General features: G+C 43.1%; 1 protein-coding gene across 1 annotated transcript in view; it reads left to right on the forward strand.

Annotated features, from left to right (window-relative positions):
- The window catches only part of LOC102031898 (voltage-dependent L-type calcium channel subunit alpha-1C-like), a 389,144-nt gene that overhangs the window by 290,696 nt on the left and 76,327 nt on the right, over positions 1-22,121 (forward strand). The window contains 15 exon segments of the mRNA XM_031060510.1: positions 1-83; positions 1,668-1,788; positions 1,915-1,984; positions 7,582-7,714; positions 9,331-9,460; positions 13,054-13,113; positions 13,249-13,308; positions 16,479-16,585; positions 17,973-18,060; positions 19,119-19,226; positions 20,175-20,227; positions 20,320-20,466; positions 21,333-21,534; positions 22,001-22,118; position 22,121. The exon segment at positions 1-83 is cut by the window's left edge and continues 22 nt beyond it; the exon segment at position 22,121 is cut by the window's right edge and continues 34 nt beyond it. Of these exon segments, the coding sequence (XP_030916370.1) occupies positions 1-83; positions 1,668-1,788; positions 1,915-1,984; positions 7,582-7,714; positions 9,331-9,460; positions 13,054-13,113; positions 13,249-13,308; positions 16,479-16,585; positions 17,973-18,060; positions 19,119-19,226; positions 20,175-20,227; positions 20,320-20,466; positions 21,333-21,534; positions 22,001-22,118; position 22,121 (1,481 nt within the window).

The following is a 22,121-nucleotide window of genomic DNA, read 5'->3' on the forward strand; positions in this document are numbered from 1 at the left end:
GTGGACAACCTTGCTGATGCTGAGAGTTTAACATCTGCACAGAAAGAGGAGGAAGAGGAAAAAGAAAGGAAAAAGCTAGCTAGGTAAATCCATTTGCACACACCTATCTGTACACATTCCTGTAATTACACACAGCATGGATATATATGAATATGATTCCTATACATACATGCGTGTATATGTAATATATATAATTATCTGTATGTGTATAGATTATATATGTGATTAATGTAATTATATTTGGAGTTATGTATATATAAATGTTTATGCAAAGGAACTCCAGCTGTAAAACAAGAAAATGTGAGCTAGGAAACTCCCCAGTTACAGTGGTGTGAGCAGAGGAAAGTCTGGGTTACTGATGACCTTTCAGAGCATCAGCAGAGAATGAGTGTGAAATGGTGTCAATCCCATTTGAATCTCCCTACTATCCTGTGATTAACTTATATATAATAATTTATGTTTTAGAAATGTTTGAAAAGTGAAGGGCAGGGTAGTTTGATTAAGGTAAAATGCATTTTGACGTGTTTGAATCAATTGCAATGAGAATTTTTCATTTTACTGGTATTTTAACCCAGAATGATCTTGATGCTGTGCAAAAGTATGACTTGTAAAAAAACAGTATTTCATTACACTGGGTTTCACTGCTCCCTCTGTAGATCAGCCACCTCTGACACGAAATGCAGATTTCAAACGTTGCACTTCAATGGAAAATGATCATTTGGCAAAAGGAATATTCTTATCTCAGAAGCAAGATGAGAATTTTGATTTGCATTAAATAAATATAAAAGCTAAAATCTGAGTACAGTATAAATGCTTACAGTAGCCTCAAAATGTTTCTTAGCGTTTTTAGCACCTTCACTCATCAGTTATCATTCTTGTATCAACCATAGGGTTTGCTTTCTTCTCCTCAAACTCATTTATGATATTTTATAAGGTAGTAGTTTTTGAGTTGAAAAGGAACCTCTTTGTGAAGGACTGTGCGCATCAATAATCCTAGTACGAGGCACGAGGCATATTTTCTGTCATTCCCGCAATGAGATTTAGCAGCTTCTTTTTCTTTTGATGCCACATGCTGTTCTTCTCTTGCCAGTTCTTTTAGTGTTTCTGCAGACACTTAAGGGGCACAAGCTGGATGAGGAGCTTCTCTGTCATTCCCAGCTGCCAACAGCAGGGAAGCCTCTCCTTCCTGGCTATTCCTATTCATTGTCTTCCAGGCTGCTTGGAGGGGATCTCCTGTGCAGCTCTTTCTGCTTCATCCTGCATGCAGCTCAGCAGATTTCCCTCTCTCTAGGGGTGCAGTGAGGGGCAAAACTTTTGTAGAAAATCCAGTTGGAAGTTCATAAGATAGGGGTTGAAAATGGTCCATGACTTTGTCATTGGGTGAGCAAAGGGATCTCAGCTGACAGACCTAAAATATGCATTTTCACAAACACATGCCATTGAGAAGGATACAAAATAAGGGACACCATACAAAAATAGATCAGAGCCTCTGCCTTTGCCTGCAGATGAGGACAAGGTGGAGCCACTGGTACGGAAGCTGAACTCAGAATGGAGATGGCAGCCAGCTGATTGTTCTCATGGTGTGTGCTGTACTACATGAAGTTCCTGAAAGGGAAGCAGCTTTCCACCTTTGTAACTCTTTGGTTTTTATCTTGTAAAATTGCTAGGACTGCTAGTCCCGAAAAGAAACAGGAGATGGAGAAAACAGCTGTGGAGGAAGAGACAAAGGAGGAGAAAATTGAGCTGAAATCGATCACTGCTGATGGAGAGTCTCCACCAGCTACCAAGGTAAGGTCTGCTGGCAGCCAGCACTCTCTGTGCAGTGATGGCATGAGCACTTGGGTTTCTCAGGGAATGAAAACTGTCTGCCTTGTCTGATAAAGGCTTTGATGCTTCTCCCTCCATTTCTGTCAGATCAACGTGGATGATTACCAGCCCAATGAAAATGAAGAAAAGAGCCCTTATCCCACAACAGAAGCACCAGGTACACATCTCCTTCCTTGTACCCCTCACTCAACAAAGCTCCAGTTGCTAATTTACACAAAGCCAAATTGTGGTAGCAGGTCTGCTGGAAATGCTTTCATGATGGGACAGGCTGGTGTCCTTGCCTGTGTTTGCACAGGTGTGGTTTGGCCCTTTGAAGTCCCTATCCTGATCAGTCATGTTTGATTTGGTTCCCTGTAAAACTCTTTATTGGAAAATATAGAGCTTTACAGAGAATCAAATCATATAAAAACCTGTTTGAAAATATGCACATGACACTGTTTTCAGTGTGCTTTGTCAGCACTCAGTGGTCAGGGCAGTCTCACAACAGATAGCCATGAAAGGGAAAGTGCTGAATGCCTTTTTGCACTGTTTTCTAATCAAAAAGCACAATGTGACACAGCATAACTCTAAAGGCATAAGATCTCAGCCTAGAAGGGCAAGAAACAAGCTGTAGCATTGGTTGGGCTGGTTTTCAAGCCAGGTGGGCCTAATTAACTTCATTCTCTGATATCTGAAAGATCAGTTGAAGAAATCTCAGAACTTTAAGCAGTGTTCAAGAGACCCTGAATGGGGGGTGGGATTGGAGCTAGTCAGTTCAACTTCCATTCTTGGAAAAGTGCTGGAACAAAGGATTAAACTATATGACCACAAGATAAGAAGATGATCAGCAGCCAACACAATTTGCCAAGAGCAAATCACATCAAGCCACCCTTATTTTCTTCTGAAAGGGGCTGAAAACACTTGTAGACAGGAGAAAAGAATTAGATGTCACATTCTTTAACTTTGCTAAGGCTTCTGATCATCTCTTACAGTGTTCTCATAAACTGACTAGAAAAATCTGGTCTAGATGATGGTGAGAGGAATTATCAAACCCTTTATGGGGAGGGTAGTGATAGCCCAAGCGAGTTTGTACAACCCAAAAGCCTGTCTGGAGTTCAGCTCAGTTCATTGTTAATGACCTGAATGATGAAAGAGGCAATATGCTTATTGCATTTGTAGATGACATGAAGCTAGGAAGGACAAGAAGCGTGCTGGAGGGCAGCATTAGAATTCAAAGAGCTCCTGAGGTCCTGGATAAATGGTCTAAATAAAATTGAAAGTGCCAGGCTCTACGCATAGACAGGAATAAACAATTCACAAATAAAGGATCTTAGGTGACAGCTAGTTAGGTAACAGTCCTTGAGAAAAGGATCTGAATCTTATGACCACAAGCTCAACAGATGTCAGCAACAGTTTGCTGTCTTTGAAAAGCAGGTAATGAGATTTATAACACTGATAAAGAATGAGCCTTTTGTCCAGTTATGGGTTTGTTTTAACTGGTCAATGGAAGCTATTCAGAGCAAAGCAATTGTTTTATTGTGTTCACCATTGATAAGATCTCTGGAATATTATATCTCTTTTTGGGTTAAGAGAAGTGGGGCTGAATAGAAGAGAATGGTGAAAACAATTTGACTAGTAGGTAGCAAGAACTGAGATTGGATGAAACTTGGTCATTTGACTTAGGAAAGGCAGGGGAAACATCTTCAAATGTATAAAAACCTTCTGCAGATAGGAGAAGAATCATCTCCATTATAAAGCAACAGATTTTATGGGATTCACAGCAGAGAAAATTTTCTAATGGTGAGGCTGTAAAAGTTCACAGAGATGGTTGTGGAAGCCCAGCACCACTGGATGTTGTTAAGGACAGGTCAGAAAAATGTCTCCCAGAAAAGGCCTAGATATAATAATTAATTGAACCTGGCTTGGCAGAGGCATGAACCAGAGGGCCTTTTGTGATCCTTCCCTGCTCTCCTCTTCTGTGTTTCTGTGATTATGTAACAGGCTATAATAGGCTATAAACCACTTTCTCTTCTATCCCATGATTCCTAATAAATAAATGGTTGATAATAGGTTGATTTGATAGGGTAAAAAAGAACACAGGAGTTCATTTTGAGTAGATGGACAAGAGCTTCAGACAAGAAAAATAGAGAACTGTTCATTGCATTTGATTTTCAGTACAAGAAGTCCTCACATATGCTATACTTGTATTCTTCCATATTTATAGCAAATTTATCAGGAGTAGAGTGTGGTTCTAATTTGTGCAATGCTGTTTTAACACTGCCTGAGGAAGGTCACTCTGGATTTAATCTTTCTATCACCTCTGTAGGCCCAGGCACTTATTGGACACACATCCCCAGTTGCTATAGCGTTTGTGGGAGTCTTTAGTAAGAAGCACAAATTAAAACAGCTTGATACAGTTTTGTTTCTGTTTCTCAGCTGGCTTGGATTTGCAGAAAACTACATTTTTTTCAAGTGAAACAACAGTCATCTGAGTGTCAATTTTAAGTCTACTGCTAATAGAATTGGGGTTTATTTACTTTCTGTAGATAGCTTAGAAAGATAAGCTTATAAATGAAAAATATAACAAAACACTACATTTACTTTTTTTTTTCTTTTTGCCATGCATAGAATTAGAGTGCAGAAAATGAAAACACTTTTAATGCCTGCCTCAGGGTGCCAATCCCTGTCTTAGCATACTTTTGAACACAACCTAAAATTTGAATGGATTATCAGGTTTTCTCCTTCTCCTATTAGAAATGCAAAGGGACACCATCTTGCTCACTTGCCATTGTATGGCATCAATGTCATTTCTAAACAGGCCTGTTCCCTGAATTGTTTACCAATTCTTTGTGAAGACTGAAGATTCAGTGTTCAGAAACCATTTGCTCTGGTCACTTCATGTATTTTTTCTCACATAGGGCCTTTCCTAGCCTGCCTTGCTCATTCTCTGACTTGTTTCTGCTCCTTACAGCAGTTTTCTAAATAACCTCTCTTGACTCTGCTTGCTGCACAGTGCTGCTCCTCAGCCCCAGAGTGGTTGCAGCTCCTCAGGTCACCTGGCCTCTTTTTAGGAAGGACAGACTAGTTCTCCCAGAGATTTGTGTACACTAGAAGGATTATTATGATGATATGTTTATTACAGGAAGACAGGGAGCTAGCCTTGCAGTCTAGTACAGAAATAGACAAAGAATTCAGAACGTCAGATGAAGGTAAAAGCCTGGCATGATTCATGGGAGCTGGAAGCAAAATAATGTCCTTATAGGAGAGTTCTGGTCTTTGTACAGTAAAAAAAAAAAAACTCCACATCATTGAATTTCTCGCTGATGCTGCCCTGTAGCCTGTTTGTGCTTGTCTCCACAGCCAAAGAACATTTGCTTCTTCTACACATGTGAGCAGCTGTGCTGCTCCTATATGGAGGTAGATAGCGTGGGCAGTGACCTGGGATGAGGCTGTAATCACGTTATTCTTTGTGAATTTGGCCCTCAGTGTTTCCTTCTTCTGTGCCCTAGACTCCAAGTGAAAAGTAGAACATTGCTCTTTATCTATGGCTGAGGAACTGAATGTGTTTTTTAGTCTGAAAGTATTTGGTTCCCAGAGTCATTAATCTGTGTTTCTTGCTGTATGGCAGACACGAGAAAAAGAGCGGAACAATGTTCTTTATGGTCTTCATGGGGCTGATCCTTCTGCTGAGGGTCTATTTTCCAGAGGCATTGCTCCATGCCCATTTAAAAGTGTATTTTAAGCATTCCTCTGAGTAATAAAAGAAGAATGATCTCACATTGAAGGCGCAGAGCAGGGACCCAGAATACTCTTCTTAAATGTGAGTTTCGAATATCCCACATGATCCCAGGCATTGGTTTTCTGGCCTGTTCAAGAAGAAAAAGAATTTGCTTACCTCACTCTTTGTCAGCCTCCTCTGAAGCCTGTAGATAAAAGGTGCACGTGCAAGGTATGGTTATATTACATAAACCTGCACATTAACCTTACTATCTATTTCACAAGTCCTGTGTAAAAAAGTAGTTCTGAAAGATGTTTCTTTAATAAAGCCTGTAGAAAGAGTATTATGAAGTATATTACACATAAAATTGAGCTGTTAAAAAATAGACTGACTTAAAAAGTACAAACTCAATGTACCAGCTCAAACATTTATGCAAAGATCTATCAAGTGAATTTGAGCTGAACTCTTGGTACTGGAAGTGTAAAGAAAGAATCCTATTTACATGTAATAATAGCATGCCTTCAAAAAGGGCACTTTTCTCCTCTCTCTGATATCTAGATCAGGATCTGTGCTGATTCATCTGTTCTTTCTGATGTGTCCTGTAAGCAGATCAAGTACAGTATCTCACCCTAAAGGAACACCATTCCTGGAGCTTATCTCCCTTTATGGACTCAAGATGAACCTTTTAATTAGAGTATCCTCCTTTGCACTGCCTGGAAGATGAATCAGTTGTATCTAACATGTCAGGCTCCTTTCTTAAAGATTTTTTTCCTGTCTTGCTGATTAAGTGAGAGGATTGGGATCTTTAAAACAGCAAAATCCTATCATGTCATTTACAAAACAACATCTGCCTTCAGCAGGTAGAAAAAATCCTCAAAGGCAGAAGCTTCTCTTTCAGGTACCATTTACCCTTTATCTCTGCATTTTTTATCTTGAGGATGCTCACTGATCTGCCTGGAGATGACACAGGTTCAAGAGTCTCAGCCTCATTGCCATCTTTCTGACCTTCCCCCCTCACCCCACTAAATTATAAAAGGGGACAATTTTAAGACTTCCTGATCAGTGTAAGTCAATGTGCATGTGCTCACTGTTTGTCCTGGGGCATACATGTGCTCCAGACACAGCTCCAGATGTAGCAGCAGCTCCATGGAGATGCTCACAAATAGAAGAAAAACAATCTTGATAAGCTGGAGGAATGGTCAAAAGAAAAAAAATATGCCCTTCAGTAAGGATGTGGATTAAGTGCCACTTTTGGGAATAGTCAGCAGCAGAAATGCAGAGGAGGGAGTGACAGGCCAGATTGTTGCTCTGTGGTAAATAATCTGTGCTTTGTGCATATCTGACACTGATGGCAAATTAATGCCAAAGTATAATGAAAAGTCTCCATGAAGGACATTTGACAGGAAGATAATGTCACAAGATATAAGAGGTAATCTAGCTTTCATCTGAAGCAGTAAAACCTCAACTGCAGGTTAATCCTGCAGACAATGTGGAAGCAAGTAGCAGGACTGATCAGAGACCTGGGGAACACAGCACCTCAGGAAAGGCTGCTGCTGTTTTGCTCTAGGAGCCAGATATTCTCCCAGAGGCACAAGAGTGGTCCTCAAATGCAAAAGCTTTCTGCAAGAGGAAGGCAATTTTTAATTTTCTGTGTCCATGGAAAATAAGAAAACAAATAATGGATCTAGACCTCAGCAAGAAAGATTCAAATGAGCCATTAGAAGACAAACCTTAGAAAAGCCATAGAAAACAAACTCTTCTGTTTGTTTGATTTTTTTTGCAGCAGCAGCAGCAGGAACTGTGAGGCATCTGAGGAGAGTGTTGTGAGGATGTTGTAGGTTTACCAGCACTAATGGTTTTACAGAGAGACAAGACCAATGTCTGCCAGGGTGAGCACTGGGTAAAGGGCACTGCTTCGAAGGAAGGAAGGGCAAGGAAGCTCAAGGCTTCAGCATCCTATTTTAATGGTTTTTAGCTCTAGTTATGACAGAGACAAATGCCTCAGCACTTTGGAACGGGCTGTGTTTTGCAATAAAAGACAAAAATGCTTCTTGCAGCAGAGGAAGATGAGGAAGAACCTGAGATGCCTGTCGGCCCTCGACCTCGCCCGATGTCTGAGCTGCACCTCAAGGAAAAGGCTGTGCCCATGCCTGATGCCAGTGCTTTTTTCATCTTCAGTCCTAGCAACAGGTACTTGAGAGATTGATTAGCCAGAAGGAGGAGGTGAAGAGCTGGTTCCCCTTTCACACTGGGCCCCAAAAGTGATGAGGTGCAGAGCTCCCTTTCAGCAGTTCATAACTGAGGCTCCCCTTGACCCACCTTTAAGGCATGGAATCCTCTGAAACCACAGCTGTAGGGAGTACAGTGAAATATAAAATGGGAGTTCATAGCACGTGCAAAACTGATTGAGGACACAAATCATGAAAGCTTCAGAAATAAGGGACACAGAGGCGAGTCAGTAATTGGAATTTCCTGACACATCCAGGTCCAAACTGCAGGAGAGCCATCATGCAATCAATCAAGTGGGAGGTAGCAGCTTCCTGTCCTAAGGGCTTTCCAAAATCCACTCCCAGCAGGGAGCTCATGTGTCTCTGCTCATTGCTGCACATCAAGAATGAGCAAACAAGAAGAAATGAGAGGGGGAGGAGAGTCCATAGCTCTGAGAGGAGCCTAGGGAGCACAGTCCCTCTCTCACACTTCGCCCATGGGCTCCTGCAATGCAGCCTCATGTTGTCACACCTGCCTTTCCAAAAGATGTGCAGGACCTGTGGGTGGAGAGCTGTTAGGAGCCAGGTGAGTTTATCTTTGCAAGGGCACAGCAGTGAGCTCACTGTCCGATGCTCTGTGCAGCACCACATAGTCCAGTGTCCCTCCTAAGGACTCAGCCTTCAAACACAGCCCAGAGGAAGGCAGAGCTGTTCCTGCACCGCTGAATTCAGGGCCAATCTTGTCCCAGCAGAGCTTGTGCCACTCCTCCTTGGGTATGTGTAACAGCGAGGGACTGAGAATGGCTGGGGCTCGTGGACTGTAGTGCTAGCTGTGCCATCCACCCCCTGTCATTTGTAGAACTAAATTAACCTCTGCAGTCATCTGCAAAATTGCTGTAATAGGGACTTGGAGCCCTAACAGCCAAGAGTAGAGCTAAATAGATTAATGAAGTGCCTGTAGAATTATGCACAGAGCTACTGTGGGGTTTAACTCCTCACATCCTGGTGCCAACATATGGAAAGTGGTGTAATGGTCTCCAGTAAGCAAGTTTGATGGGAGACTGCTCCTTCTTCACCTTCTAGTTTCCCACTAAGAGCACCAAGTGGGCCTATGTTTAGCATACAACCTGCATGGCATGATGTCTCTCAGAAGTCATTTGCTGCCCTATATCCATTTGGCCAGGCCTGTACTCTGTTAGCAAGGTAGAACCCGCCCAGCTCCTGTTAAATGACACTCTGGTCCCAGCTCAGAAAGACACTGGCACCCTAAAGCCTATTTCTGCTGCTCTCCTCCTGAATGAATCAGGAAGGGTTCCATAAATGAAAGCAAGGGATATAATTCTGAGCTGGCAGGTTTCAGGCCACATGGAAATCACAAAAAGCTCTGTCAGGAGGGAGTGATTGCTCTCCATTCAAACACATTGTGTGTGGGTCCTGTGTGGAGAGCCAGCATTGCCCTGCACACCTTGTCCCTTTGCTGGGGCAGAGGGAAGATGCTCTGCAGGGCAGTCCTCCAATCCTGCTGGCAGAAGAGGAGGGGGAAAATGTTTCCTTGCTATTCTTTGAGAGCTAAAGTTGTGCCTCTCCCCTCTCTTGCAGGTTTCGCGTGCACTGCCATCGCATCGTTAACGATAACATTTTCACCAACCTGATCCTGTTTTTCATCCTGCTCAGCAGCATCTCCCTGGCAGCTGAGGACCCCGTGAGACACCTCTCCTTTAGGAACCAAGTATGCGCCACATCCTCCTTCCCTCACTGGGTATTGCAAGTGTGGGACAAGCTGATCATGGTTTGAAGCCAGGAAAGGCAGAAGAGGCTGCATCAGAGGCTTGGGAGTGCCTGCCTTCCATGATTTCTGCCTTTTGTAGGCTGTGTGTGAAATCATTAGGTTTTTTTGCAGGAAATATGAGTCAGTGCAGAATCTGGCCTCTAGTTCACTTCAGAAGTGTGTGTAGGGAAAGGAAGAACAGGAGGCTGAAGCAAAATTATTGTTCCCTGGGATTAAAGCAGTAGAAATAAGCTTTAAAAACATTGATTGTGGATACAGATAATTCAATTTTGAGGGATTTTCAGGTTCCCTGTGGAACATTTGTTCTGCTGCCACATGCTGTCTTTTAAACTAAAAAGCCCAGGGCCTGATTTTCATTTTATTCACACTGGTGTAAATCAGGAGTAATATTCCTGAATTTGATGCTGTCTCTCTGGGAGAAATTGATGTCATGATGGTTAGAATCAGACTTTTTGAACACAAGCTGCAAAGCTATCATTAAATTTGAGATTACCCTCAAAAAATATGCTGTGCTCCTCTCCTTACCTGCCTGGGGAGAGAAGAGGAAGGCATTCAGCATAAAGATACACTGTCACCCTCTTTCCTGACCATTTTTATTTGCCTTTTGACATGTTCAGTGCTCCTTTAACTTTGCCAGTGGTTGTTTCCATTAGTCAGGGGTCATGGCAGAAATGAGGAGTCAGCAGATATACGCAAGGCCTCTGATTTCTGGTGTCTGCAGTGGCATTTTGGTGCCTCAATGCCTGAAGAGTTTGCTAGGATTGAAGAGTGGGATGGTTTTTCCTTGTTTAATAATACAACCTTAATTTAATGCTCCCTGAAATATCCTGGCCCTGAGCATGCATTTGAACACATATGTGCGTGCAGAGAAGGTGTTAATGGAAGTCTATTCCTGAGCATATCTCAGAGTGGCTTTGCATTTTGTCCTGAAGGAGGATGCTAAATAATCCAGTCAAACCTGTGCCACCCATAACCCACTTGTGCACAAATGAGGGTGCCCACCATGTAGGGATAACTGAATGCCAATATATATTAGTGCTGCAGCATGCCAGCTGGCAGATGGGCTCCTGACATGCCACAGAAACTGTCACAGAGTCTGAAGCAGAGACATTTAAATGAGATGGAAAAAAAGAGTCAGAGCTGGTTGTCCTGGATTAAAGAGCTGAAGGTTTGAGGCAAAGCATTGTTTTGTGTATGTGAAGCTACTGGTGTTGCATGAAAATCTGTGTTTAACTTTTGCAGGTACAGATGTTTAAAATGTATCCTACAAGGGGACACTGACAAGATGTTTGGGTTGCAAATGTGGCCTGCCTTGGCACTGTGACAGTAGAACAGTGAGATCCTGTCCTGCCCTGTGCCCACACAGAGGGCTGGGAGGGAAAGGAAGAAAGCAAGCTGAAAGCAAGCTGAAATCAAGCTGAAAGCAAAGCTGCCTCTGCCTTCACTCAGCATGAGCCTGTGCTCCAGGACTAGTGCAGACTGGGGGTGCTGCTGGCGCAGACCATGCCAGAGCAGGAAAACAGGGACAGAGAGCCCAGCAAGGGCTGGTGGAGAGGCTTGGGCTCTGCTCTGTCCTTGGGCAGGCTGTGTCCTTTTGTGTCACACAGGGCTCAGGCAGAGAGTGCTTGGAAGTGCCAGCCCAGTCTGACCAAACAGCCCTTGAAGTCCCAACAAGTGCTAAGACTGTGCTCTCCATGTTCTCCTGTTAGCACCTTGGCAAGGTGCTCATTCATTTTAATATGTTCTAGAGCAAGTTCATATTTAGACAATAACAAATATGCCAGCTGATAAATGGGTCTGCCTGCACAGGAGGGGCAGAGTGACCATTTTCATTAGGCATGATTTCATCCTTGCTAGCTGCACCTTTGGGGCCACGGTCACCAGTGTGTTCCAGATCCTTTGCAGGCCCCTGGTGAGGTAAAGCAACAACAGGTAGAGCTTAATCACTCACTTTTATAAAGTTTGCAGCTTCTTTATGTTGGTGGAGTCATGCAAAGAAGTTAGGGAGTTCCCATGAATCTGGCCCATTGATTATAAAATTATTCCATTGATAAAATAATCAAATGTCAGGACTTACAAAGCAGCAAGGCAAAAGGATACTTCCAGTTGTAATGTATGTAAGTTAATATAGGTTAAAATCGAGATCTGTCCCTTTGAAGTGGCCCTTTCCTAATTCTCTAAGCTGCAAAAACTTATAGAGCCCAAGACAGCCTTGAGAAGAATCTGGGATTAAAAACTGAGCAGTGACCTGGAGAATTTAGAGTTGTATGGTAGCAGTAAGTGATACATCCCCCCATTTGACATGCAGTGTCTGCAATTCAATCCAGATTTGGATTGTGCTTAAATAGTGCAATGTGAAATAACCCTGGAGCTTTCAGTTGCTGCCCCTCTGCATACCAAGCTGTAAGAATTTAGCCACCTATAAATCTAAGTGAGGTTACAGGCACTGAGATGCAATAAACCCCTGTGGGATGGGAGCAGGCAGTTTCCTGGTTTATGTTTATTAGTGTTTTAGCAGCAAAGGTCTATATTTCACAAATTATCAGTTTTCTACAGCTTCCATATATTGGCCTTCTGGTTTAAGACATGATTGTGGTAAAACCACAGTAAACCATGGCTATGGTACTTCTGATGTTCAACATTTGTAGTGCAGATAGCACTAAAGTGGATTGGGATGTTAAAATATATTGAAAAGAGTTCAATCCTGGTCCCATAAATCAGTGAGAAAGTTCCCATTTACTGTGGGATGCCAACATATTGGCAGTGAAGGACATTCCTGTCCTTGATGCTGCTACTTTGAAAGCCCCTTTACACTTCTAGACTTCTCACTGTCTCCTGTGACACCACTTTTTGTGGTCTGCCTTGCATGCCATGAGTTTCTCCATCACCAGGTTCCTGGGAATGATGAGCATTTCAGCTGGCCGGTTATTCAGGATGCAAATAGAAAGGTGCAGGATCTAAGTCAGGCACCTTTAGCAAATGACCAAATCATGGTTGCAATACAAGGGCTGGGATTCTGTTCAATTGGCAGAGTCTTTGTTATTCATCCCAATCCAGAGCAATTCAGGACAGAGAAAAGAAGTAGCTAGAGTATGATTTTGCAGTTTGCTTTCCTTCCTTTGAGAGAGGCACAGGACAAGACTGAATGGAAGTTAATAAGAAGGAATCTCATGTTTTCCACTGAGAGACCAGGCATTCTTTGTACTCTCAGTTTGGAATCCTATTTGGGAAAACCCTTGAATGTTTTTTATGAGATTTAAAAAAAAAATCCTACAGCAACCAAAAAGTTATTTTGTCTCTATAGTGCTCATGGGATTGTAACTCAGGAAAGATTTCATGTAATGTGCTTCTTGTCCTCTGTGCCAGGACCTTCACTGCATTCAACAGGACCCTGTTCCAAAACCATTCCCTATAGAGTCGTCCTCATTCCTTTGTGAAAAGAACTTGTGCATTTGATTTTAACTGTGATTTCCCACTCAAGTGATCACTCACTGACCTACCCTCCCCACTCCTATCCCCTTTTGTTTTTACAGATTCTCTTTTATTTTGATATAGTTTTTACTGTCATTTTCACCATTGAAATTGCTCTGAAGGTAAAGTGCCCATCTTCTCTACCATTACTTGTTCCCAAGCTTTCTGGTTTTCTGCCAGTCTCTGTTGCTAACACACACGCCTGTTTGTTCTGGGTCACGCTCCGTACCACTAACCCAACTGTGCTTATTTTTCAGATCCTAGGCAATGCAGACTATGTCTTCACTAGTATCTTTACATTAGAAATTATTCTTAAGGTAACCAATCTGAGAAATACACTTGTTTTCTTCTTTTCTTTCTCTTTCTTTCTTTCTTTCGCTCTCTTTTTCTTTTTTTTTTTAACCCCATTATTATCTCTGCACAAAGGGTTGTTTTTCTTTTCATTTGATGTTTCAGTAGTTGCTTTAAAAGTCTCCAGGGAAATTTTGATATTCAGACTTGTAATTGAGGGCCTGTAAGAAAATAATGCTTTTTAGGGGAATTGCAATGAAAGGATGCAATGTTGGGAAATGCAAGAGAGGACCAAGAAAAAGGCCATCCCCTGATAAATTTCTCCCTCGACCCTGGCCAGTCTTTCCAAAACATGATTTTTCTGCTCTGCAAGAAACTCTGAAGGCACACACCTCTTACACAGGCAAAGAGAAGGTCTCTATTCTGCAGAAATCAGTCCAAAGGGGGACTGATGACTTCTGTGAGCACAGTGAAGTAGGAGGCAGGGAGCACAGTGAAAAACCTCTACTTTTTAGGCGTAGAGAGAGAATTTGAAGAGTACAAATCCCTGAGACACGAAGGACAGTAGCTGCCAATGAAAATTGCTTCACCAAAACCCAGCTTCCCATTTCCCAGGAATGTGCTCTATACCAAGGGGAACGCGCAGGAGAATGGTTTAGCTTGGAAGAAAACGAAAATAGGCTGCCTTGTTCTTAACTCTAATTTTCTCAAATTGGTAGGCTAATAATTTAAATAACAGTGATTGAGCAAAGTTCTGGCTTTCTAAATGCTAGGTTCACTTGGCAGCTGTTTTTTTTTTTCTCAGCAAGCTAGTTCTAAGTGCTGGCAGGCAGTGCCTTAGAGTTGCTCAAATGTTCAGCTCAAGACCCTAATAACAGTATCTATATGGAAGGCTGGCAAGCAGGGTGGCCCTGGCATATTTTTATAGAGAAACGTGCTTTTTTTGATATGACTTGAAATTACCAAAGCCATAATGTTCTCCAGGGAGATGCACACATTATGCCTGTGTGCAGTTTGCATCTGTGTTTACACAATAAATCTGGATGTGCACAGATCACATGGCAGATCCAAAAGGCCTGTCAAGAAAAGGAAAATATCCCAACAGCAGCGTTTAAAATGAAATGATAGTTCAATGTTACCTGTTTGGACTCACAATTACTAATTCTGCTTGCTCTGAAGGAAGTGGTAACACTCCTAATTACTTCAGTGGAAGCAGAACTTAACCCAGCCTAGGCCTTCCCAAGGTCCTCCTGTTAATTTCAGTGATTTATGACAACATCCCTGGATATTCTCTAACTCCAAGTGGGAGAATAGTGCAAGGACCATAAGTTGAAGTCACTAAGAGCGTGGTTTCTCAGTACATGTTTCTCTGCTGCCTTCACTGAGCACATTGTTTTGCTAAACAGCAAAGTTAATGTGGGTGGTGAAAACAAAAGAATGAATGGCCATGGGATGTTCAAGGCTGTAGAGGAACAAGCTTCATCTGCCCCCATGCTGCTTTTAGCAACCCCTGCATTCTGGTGGATGCTGCCAAGGTCACTGCCAAGGATATTTAACTGGCATCCCAAAAGGGTGTAAGTTGTTTTGTGCCCCGGGTGGGAGGCAGATACAGATTACACACTCTCTGAGAGTCTCTTCTGAGATGACAAAATCCCTCAATAGGCTTGAGAGAACCACAACTTGTACTGAACTTAAACTCAGCAGAGCTTCCCCTCCTGATTTCAATGGTGTCTTTCTTTCAAGATTGCCATACAAAATCTAATCAGTAAAGGGCATCTTTACCTCCTTTGTTATGGCAAGAACCCCTCCTCCCTTCCCCAGCTGAATGTGTCTATAAGTATAAATTCTAAGCCAAGACCAGAGTTTATACTTCCTCCCCCTCTAATTTCTGTCTGATTGATAGTCAGTTCCCTGATGTCATGGATGTCTGGTGAATAAAATAATCCAATATGCCATGTGCCCTTCCACTTTGCTCTGAATAAAGTTGTCACAGGCTGGAAACTTCCAGCCAATACACCATCCTGAGCGACTGGTGGGAGCCAGAAAACTCCAGTTTGACTTTCCAGTTCACACTTCTCAGCTGCAAGTCTGGCTACAGCTCAGTGTCATGGTGTCCCCCTCGGGTTACTTTAGACACCTAACTTAAATGAGATTCAGAGGACCAAACTTAGAAGCCTGTGTTCCTGGATGGGAATGAGAATTCCTCATGAAGGAACATTAGCACTTGTGGGGATGGGGTTTCTTCAAAGCAGCTACGTTAGATCATCACCAAATCTAAGGTAGGTGGTACAAATACCCCCATCAGCTCACCCTCTTTAACTGTGCCAGGCTCGTTTAGTCACATTGGGTAAGAGAACTCTGTTTACACTGTCACTCAATCCAGCTCTGGAGCTGTGACACCCTCCTCAGAGCCAGCAGGTTTTCAATACCCCATCACACCCAGGCAGGGCAGAGCCTCCCTTGCAAAATATGTCTTTTCCCTCCCTCTGCCCAGTGATGTTGATAATGATTACCTCCATAAAGAAATTGCCCTGTTCCAAGGAGTACAGCCTGGGCTTTGTAAGGAAAACTGAAGGGAAATGCAACTACACCTAGAGTAAAAATTAATAGGAAAAGGGATGTGGGATTGAGCTGAACAGAAGGACCAAGCTGAAGAGAGCAGTAATTCCTCCTGTTTTTTCAGTTTAGCTCTAAAGCATCTTATCCCTGAGGGATTCTGTTCTTCCTTCATGAAGGGAAAAGCAGTCAACTGTCCACTGCAGCTGGTCTAAGTACTGCAAAGCATTACAGAAAAGACCATTTTATTTTGTATTTTCTATTCAATTTTGCTAGAGAGACCTTTATATAACACAAGTATCCTCTGTCACTAGAAAAAGGGAAACCATATGATTGCAAAGAGTAGTTTTTGCAAACAGTCATTCTGCTTCTTTGCTAATTCTAAATGTTATGTACTCAGTGCACTTAAAGTGCATATTTTCCTCTCTTTCTTTAGTTAGGCCTTTCATAGTTATCTTGCTGTCTTTTTCACTCTCTTTTCTTTCCATTGGGGCTCAACTTCTCCTTTGGGGTCTGGGGGTAAATTGTCTGCCAACAATAGAAATACTGCCCCCTCCCCACTTATCCACTCTGAGCATAGCCAGGTGGGTTTGGCTCCCGAGCAGCTGCTGATGGCAAAGTGTGTTTGTGCTCCCTGCAGATGACTGCCTACGGGGCTTTCCTCCACAAGGGCTCCTTCTGCAGGAACTATTTCAACATCTTGGACCTGCTGGTGGTCAGCGTTTCTCTCATCTCCTTTGGGATCCAGTGAGTGAGCTACTTCCAGCTGGCTGGTTTTGAGGGGGTGGGGATTGTAGGGCTGGGCTGGGAGGGTTGGCTCAGGCTTGTTTTATCTGGGTAAGATTTTCCTCATGAGCCTGTTGGTGTTTTTCTTGGATGGTTCAAGGCCATTAAAATTCATCCTCAAGACAGGAGGTAGTAACTGGGAAATGTTACTTTGGTGACCTGGAGGGGGGAGTCTTTCAGAAAGAGCAAATGAGAACAAAAAATGGGTGTATGGGGAATCATGACACTTAGCTTTGTTCCAAGGCCTTTGTTTCACTGAATCAGTTCACGACAGTTCAGTGACTTATGGTTCCCTCCTAGACTTTTCATAACCTCTGGAAAATCAGGTGAATAATGTTTTCCTACTTCCTAAGATGCTTGAAGAGTCTTGTGAGACTCTTTGGAGTGGTAGTGGCTGTTCTGTCATGCTGTTTTCCTTTAGTTCACCTGTTAATTTGCTTAGTAATTTATAGATTTATGTGACTACATGTTGGGTAGGAAGTTCCCTTATTAGTTTCATATCTGGTAAGAAACAAGCTCCCAGTTGTTGCCATCATAGGTTAGCAGCTCACATGAGTTGCACACTAAGTCAAGTAGGACAATTTGTAGGTTCCATTGGGCTTTAAGTCACAGTCTTGAGAATGGCACAGTTCTTGTTTTGACCTGCTGTTTCTTTCTTACAGACCTAAGTCAGACTCTTGGTGTGTTAACATTAAAGCTGTTCCCAAAGTCAGTAGGAGAACATGATGTCATTGAGCACGAGGAAGATTCTCAGTCAGGGTTTTAGTCTTGGAAGGCGCAGAGAGCTCTGCTGCAGTAGTTGTGTTGAGTACTTAAAAGTGAGCACATAAGTCATCCTAATCAATTCAGTGGGAGCTTTCACATCCTTAAATTTATGTACACACTTAAATGATTTGTGGGTTCAGGGGCCAGACACACTGTAGGATCAAACTCCAGGTGGATAGTCTACCTTTTATACTGGAGTCTCCTGGACTTTTCACTCTTCTACAAATATTTCAGTGGAGTGCTTCTTTGAGCCTTATCTGAAAATGCCTTCGTAATGACTACATCTTGGCACAATTTCTATATCATAGATATCTACAGAATCTGTTTGCCTTGCTCTAAAAATACACCTTGCCCATGTTCCATTCCCCCTCCATTAATACAGCAGAGATTATGAAATCCAGAACAAGCAGTCAGACCTCTGAAGAAAACAGAGAAATTGGTTTCCTTGCCCCTGAAGTGCCATGGCAAAGAGTTGAATAAATCCCTTATGCAGTCTCAGGCTGTGCAGAATTTCAAAGGTCTGTCCTTGCTGCACACTCCCCACATTGCTGTGTCTCTCAAACCTTCCAATACTTTCTTCCAGGTCCAGTGCCATTAATGTGGTGAAGATCCTGCGTGTTCTGCGGGTCCTCAGGCCACTGAGGGCCATCAACAGAGCCAAAGGACTAAAGGTTAGAAAAGTCCCAGTGCATTCTATGAACTATAAATTCAGTTTTTTCAGGCTACAAGGGCTTTTGCAGTGGTTCAAGTAATGTTTCAGCAGAATCACAGTATGGTTGAGGTTGGAAGGGACCTGCTCAAGCAGGGCCACTGAGAGCAGGTTGCCCAGGCTTTAGAGTACCTCCAAGGAGAGAAACTGCACAACCTCTCTGGATGATCTGTTCCAATCCTCAGTCACCCTCACAGCAGAAGTGTTTCTCATTGTTCAGATAAACCTACTGTTTCAATTTGTGCCTGTTGTCCTGTCAGTGGGAAGCACTGGAAAGAGCCTGGCTCTGCCTCCTCTGCGTCCTTCCTTCAGCCATTGACCAGATTACATTGACCAGATTCCCCTGAGCCTCCTCTCAGATTAACAGACCCAGCTCTCTCAGCCTTTTCTCACTCCAATCCCTTAAGTCATCTTTGTGGCTCTTTGCTGGACTGGACTTCCTCCAGAATGTCCACAGCTCTCTTGTACTGAGGAGTCAGAATTAGACCCAGTACAACAGGCACAGTCTCACCAGTGCTGAGTAAAGGGGAGGAATCACTTCCTTCACCTTGTTAAAATCTTGCCTAATGCAGCCCAGGAGAACACTTGCCATCTTTGTAGTGAAGGCTCATATTCAACTTTGTGTCCACCAGCTCCTTTTCTGACAAGCTGCTTTTCAGCTGAATGGCCCCACCAGCCCAGAGGTGAAATTATGTGGTTTTCTAGGGTTACAGATGGACCCACAACCCTAAGCACAACCTTTCTGTATTAGATAAACTCCTTTCTATGTGCTGGTGGGTGCCCAACTATGTGGGAAGTTTCAGAGAGCTGAGTTCTGGTATTTTCCTACCCCCTTCTGCCTGCTTCTGAAAACACAGCAAGGAATGAAATAAGTTGGTCCCCTTTCCTCAGATGTTACTTGGGTAATGGGTACTGCTTAAATAATTTTTTCGTGTCATTTTTATTCTTGGGCTTCTTCCTTGGCCAGAGCAGTTGAGAACAATCCCACAAGTGACTTTTGTTGCTCTCTCCCATTTGCAGCACGTGGTCCAGTGCGTGTTTGTCGCTATCCGAACCATCGGGAACATTGTGATTGTCACCACTTTGCTGCAGTTCATGTTTGCCTGCATTGGAGTTCAGCTGTTTAAGGTAAAACCGTTGGACCCATTCCTTCATCCATTACATTGGGCTGTATTCAGGGATGGGGAGAAAAACAGCATAAAAAGCCTGAGGAAGGGAAAATGGGGTCTATTGTGTGTAACAGGCAAGACATTTGGGGCACTGTCAGTGTTACCTGGGCTTCTGCTGCCAGTAGTTCTCCAAAACTGAGCCAGGCATATGCAGAACTCTGGCCCATCATCTGTGATCAGAGGAGATGATCAGTAATGTTGTTCTTCCCTAAACACCTTTACTTTGTCATGACATGGCCCCGGGAAGGTGAAGGGAGCTGCTCAACAGGATTGGTCCCTGCAGGCTCTCTGCCTCCCATCTTGCAGAGGAAGGGGCACACCAGATGACCATGGGGGGTTGTTCATTCCCTTCTTTATGTCTGCTTTTATCTTCCTTTGCCTTTCACCACCCTCCTGACAAATGCTGAGGACATACACATTTGTGGTATCTGTGAGGTGGCCTGGATGGAGGAGGAATTGAGAATCTGTCTCCATGTTCTTAGAAGGCTAATTTATTACAGAACAGAATAGAATAGAATAGAATAGAATAGAATAGAATAGAATAAAATAATACTAAAGAATAGAGAAAGGATACAGCCAGAAGGCTACAAAGAGTGACAATCAAAACTCGTGACTCTCTCTTCCAGAGTCCCGACACAGCCTGACCATGATTGGTCATTAAGTTAAAACAATTCACATGAAACCAATCAAACAATGATCAGCTGGTAAACAATGTCCAAACCACATTCCAAAGCAGCAAAACAGAGGAGAAGCGATCAGATAATTATTGTTTTCATTTTTCTCTGAGGCTTTTCAGCTTCACAGGAGAAGAAATCCTGGTGAAGGGATTTTTCCAGAAAGTATGACGGTGACATGCATAAAAGTACCATACAAGCAGAAGCTTCATTCCTCTTTCTTCCTTTCCTAGGGCAAGCTGTACAGCTGCACTGACAGCTCCAAGCAGACAGAAGCAGAATGCAGGTGGGTCTGAGCTTTTCCAATCCCTGCCCCTGGCCGCCCGCAGTGCTGGCGGTGCAGGTGTGCCACGTTGTGTGTGCCCTCTCCCCCCACAGAGGGTACTACATCACCTACAAGGATGGGGAGGTCAGCCAGCCCATGATACAGCCCCGCAGCTGGGAGAACAGCAAGTTTGACTTCGACAACGTCCTGACTGCCATGATGGCCCTCTTCACCGTCTCCACCTTCGAGGGCTGGCCAGAGTGAGTGTTTCTGGGACCAGTGCAACACTAGCAATGCCCTCATTCATTTCAAATGAGAAAATTCAAGGCAGAGCATAATCTTTCCCTTTCTAAGTCCAGAGCTTTAAATATAGCAATAGTAGCGCTGCAGTATTATGTACTCTGTCAATTCCTCAGGGCCTGCAAGGATTTCTGTTACTGTACTTGTAAACAGTGTAAAGCACCGTCTCTAGTTCTTAAAAGATGATTTCCATTAGTAGCAGTGATACCGGTATTTGTTACCATTATTATGGGTATAAATGAATGTAAAATGCATATCAGGTCCTTTCCAGCATTGCCAGGTTTCAGTCTCCCCGTGGAGCCAGCAGGACAATATGAAACATTTCCTCTGCAGTACTGGCAGACATGGGGTGTCTGTCCAGGCCCTGCTGTCTGTGCCACTGGAGCTGGGGACTCCCCCAGAGTCACTCAGGGTGACGTGGACATGCAGGGGGCTGACCCTGACCTGTGTCACCAGGTGATACCAACAGCAGTGTTAACAACTGGGACTGTGTTGTTATCCCAACTCCTGGGATCCCCTTTTCTCATAAAACTCAGTTCCCAATAACTCTGTTGGGGCTTTCCTGTCTTTTGTTACCTGAAGAGCATGATTTTGTTCAGCTATGAAGACATTTCACCCCTGAACAGGTTCAAATATGGGATTAGTAAGAGCCAGGTCTTCTCCTTTGTAAGTTTTGCACTCAGATCAGTGCAAGTCTGCACATCTCTGAGTGAATTAATTTCAATACAAGTGGAAGAAGATCACAAAGTTAAACTTTATAACACCACCTATTAGGCCTCAAGGCAGTTGCAGATTTTCTCTGCATTTGGCTCCTGTTTGCTTTCAGGTTGCTGTATAGGTCCATTGATTCCCACATGGAGGATGTGGGACCCATCTATAATCACAGGGTTGAGATCTCCATCTTCTTTATTATCTACATCATCATCATTGCTTTCTTCATGATGAACATCTTCGTTGGTTTCGTCATCGTCACATTTCAGGAACAAGGAGAACAAGAGTACAAGAACTGTGAGCTGGACAAAAACCAGGTAATTGACAATACCCTGCTGTCAACAAAGGTAGAAAATGCATTGAGAATAAGCTTTTAATAGATAAATGCATGCAGAGAGGAAAATGTTAAGCTTGCCAACAAGATAGAACTGTAAGCTGGATTTGCTGACATCTTTTAGGAGTCAGATAGAAAAGCAATCTTGCTGTAAGATTTGCTCAAGGTTCAACAATTACTCAAAAATGTTTGCTGTACCATTTGTTTCACTGAGATTAGATGAGCACAACAGCAGTGTCTGGCCAAAGTAAATGGCCAAAATAATTGCATGTAGAACTCTAACAGGTAGAATGTGCACATTCACATTGTGACGTAACAGAAATTCTTCTCCTAAGCTTTTTAATTTTAGAAAAAGTCTTGAGACATTGTATTTTTAATTACATTTGAAGGTAGCTGACCACCCTGATATTTTGGGTTTGAGTTTTAAATGTACCCTGCCTCTCCCACAGCGCCAGTGTGTAGAGTATGCCCTGAAAGCCCGGCCTCTGCGGAGATACATCCCTAAAAACCAGTACCAGTACAAAGTTTGGTATGTGGTCAACTCCACCTATTTTGAATACCTGATGTTCG

The sequence above is a fragment of the Geospiza fortis genome, unplaced genomic scaffold (assembly GCF_000277835.1).
Source record: "Geospiza fortis unplaced genomic scaffold, GeoFor_1.0 scaffold13, whole genome shotgun sequence".
Lineage (NCBI taxonomy): Eukaryota > Metazoa > Chordata > Aves > Passeriformes > Thraupidae > Geospiza > Geospiza fortis.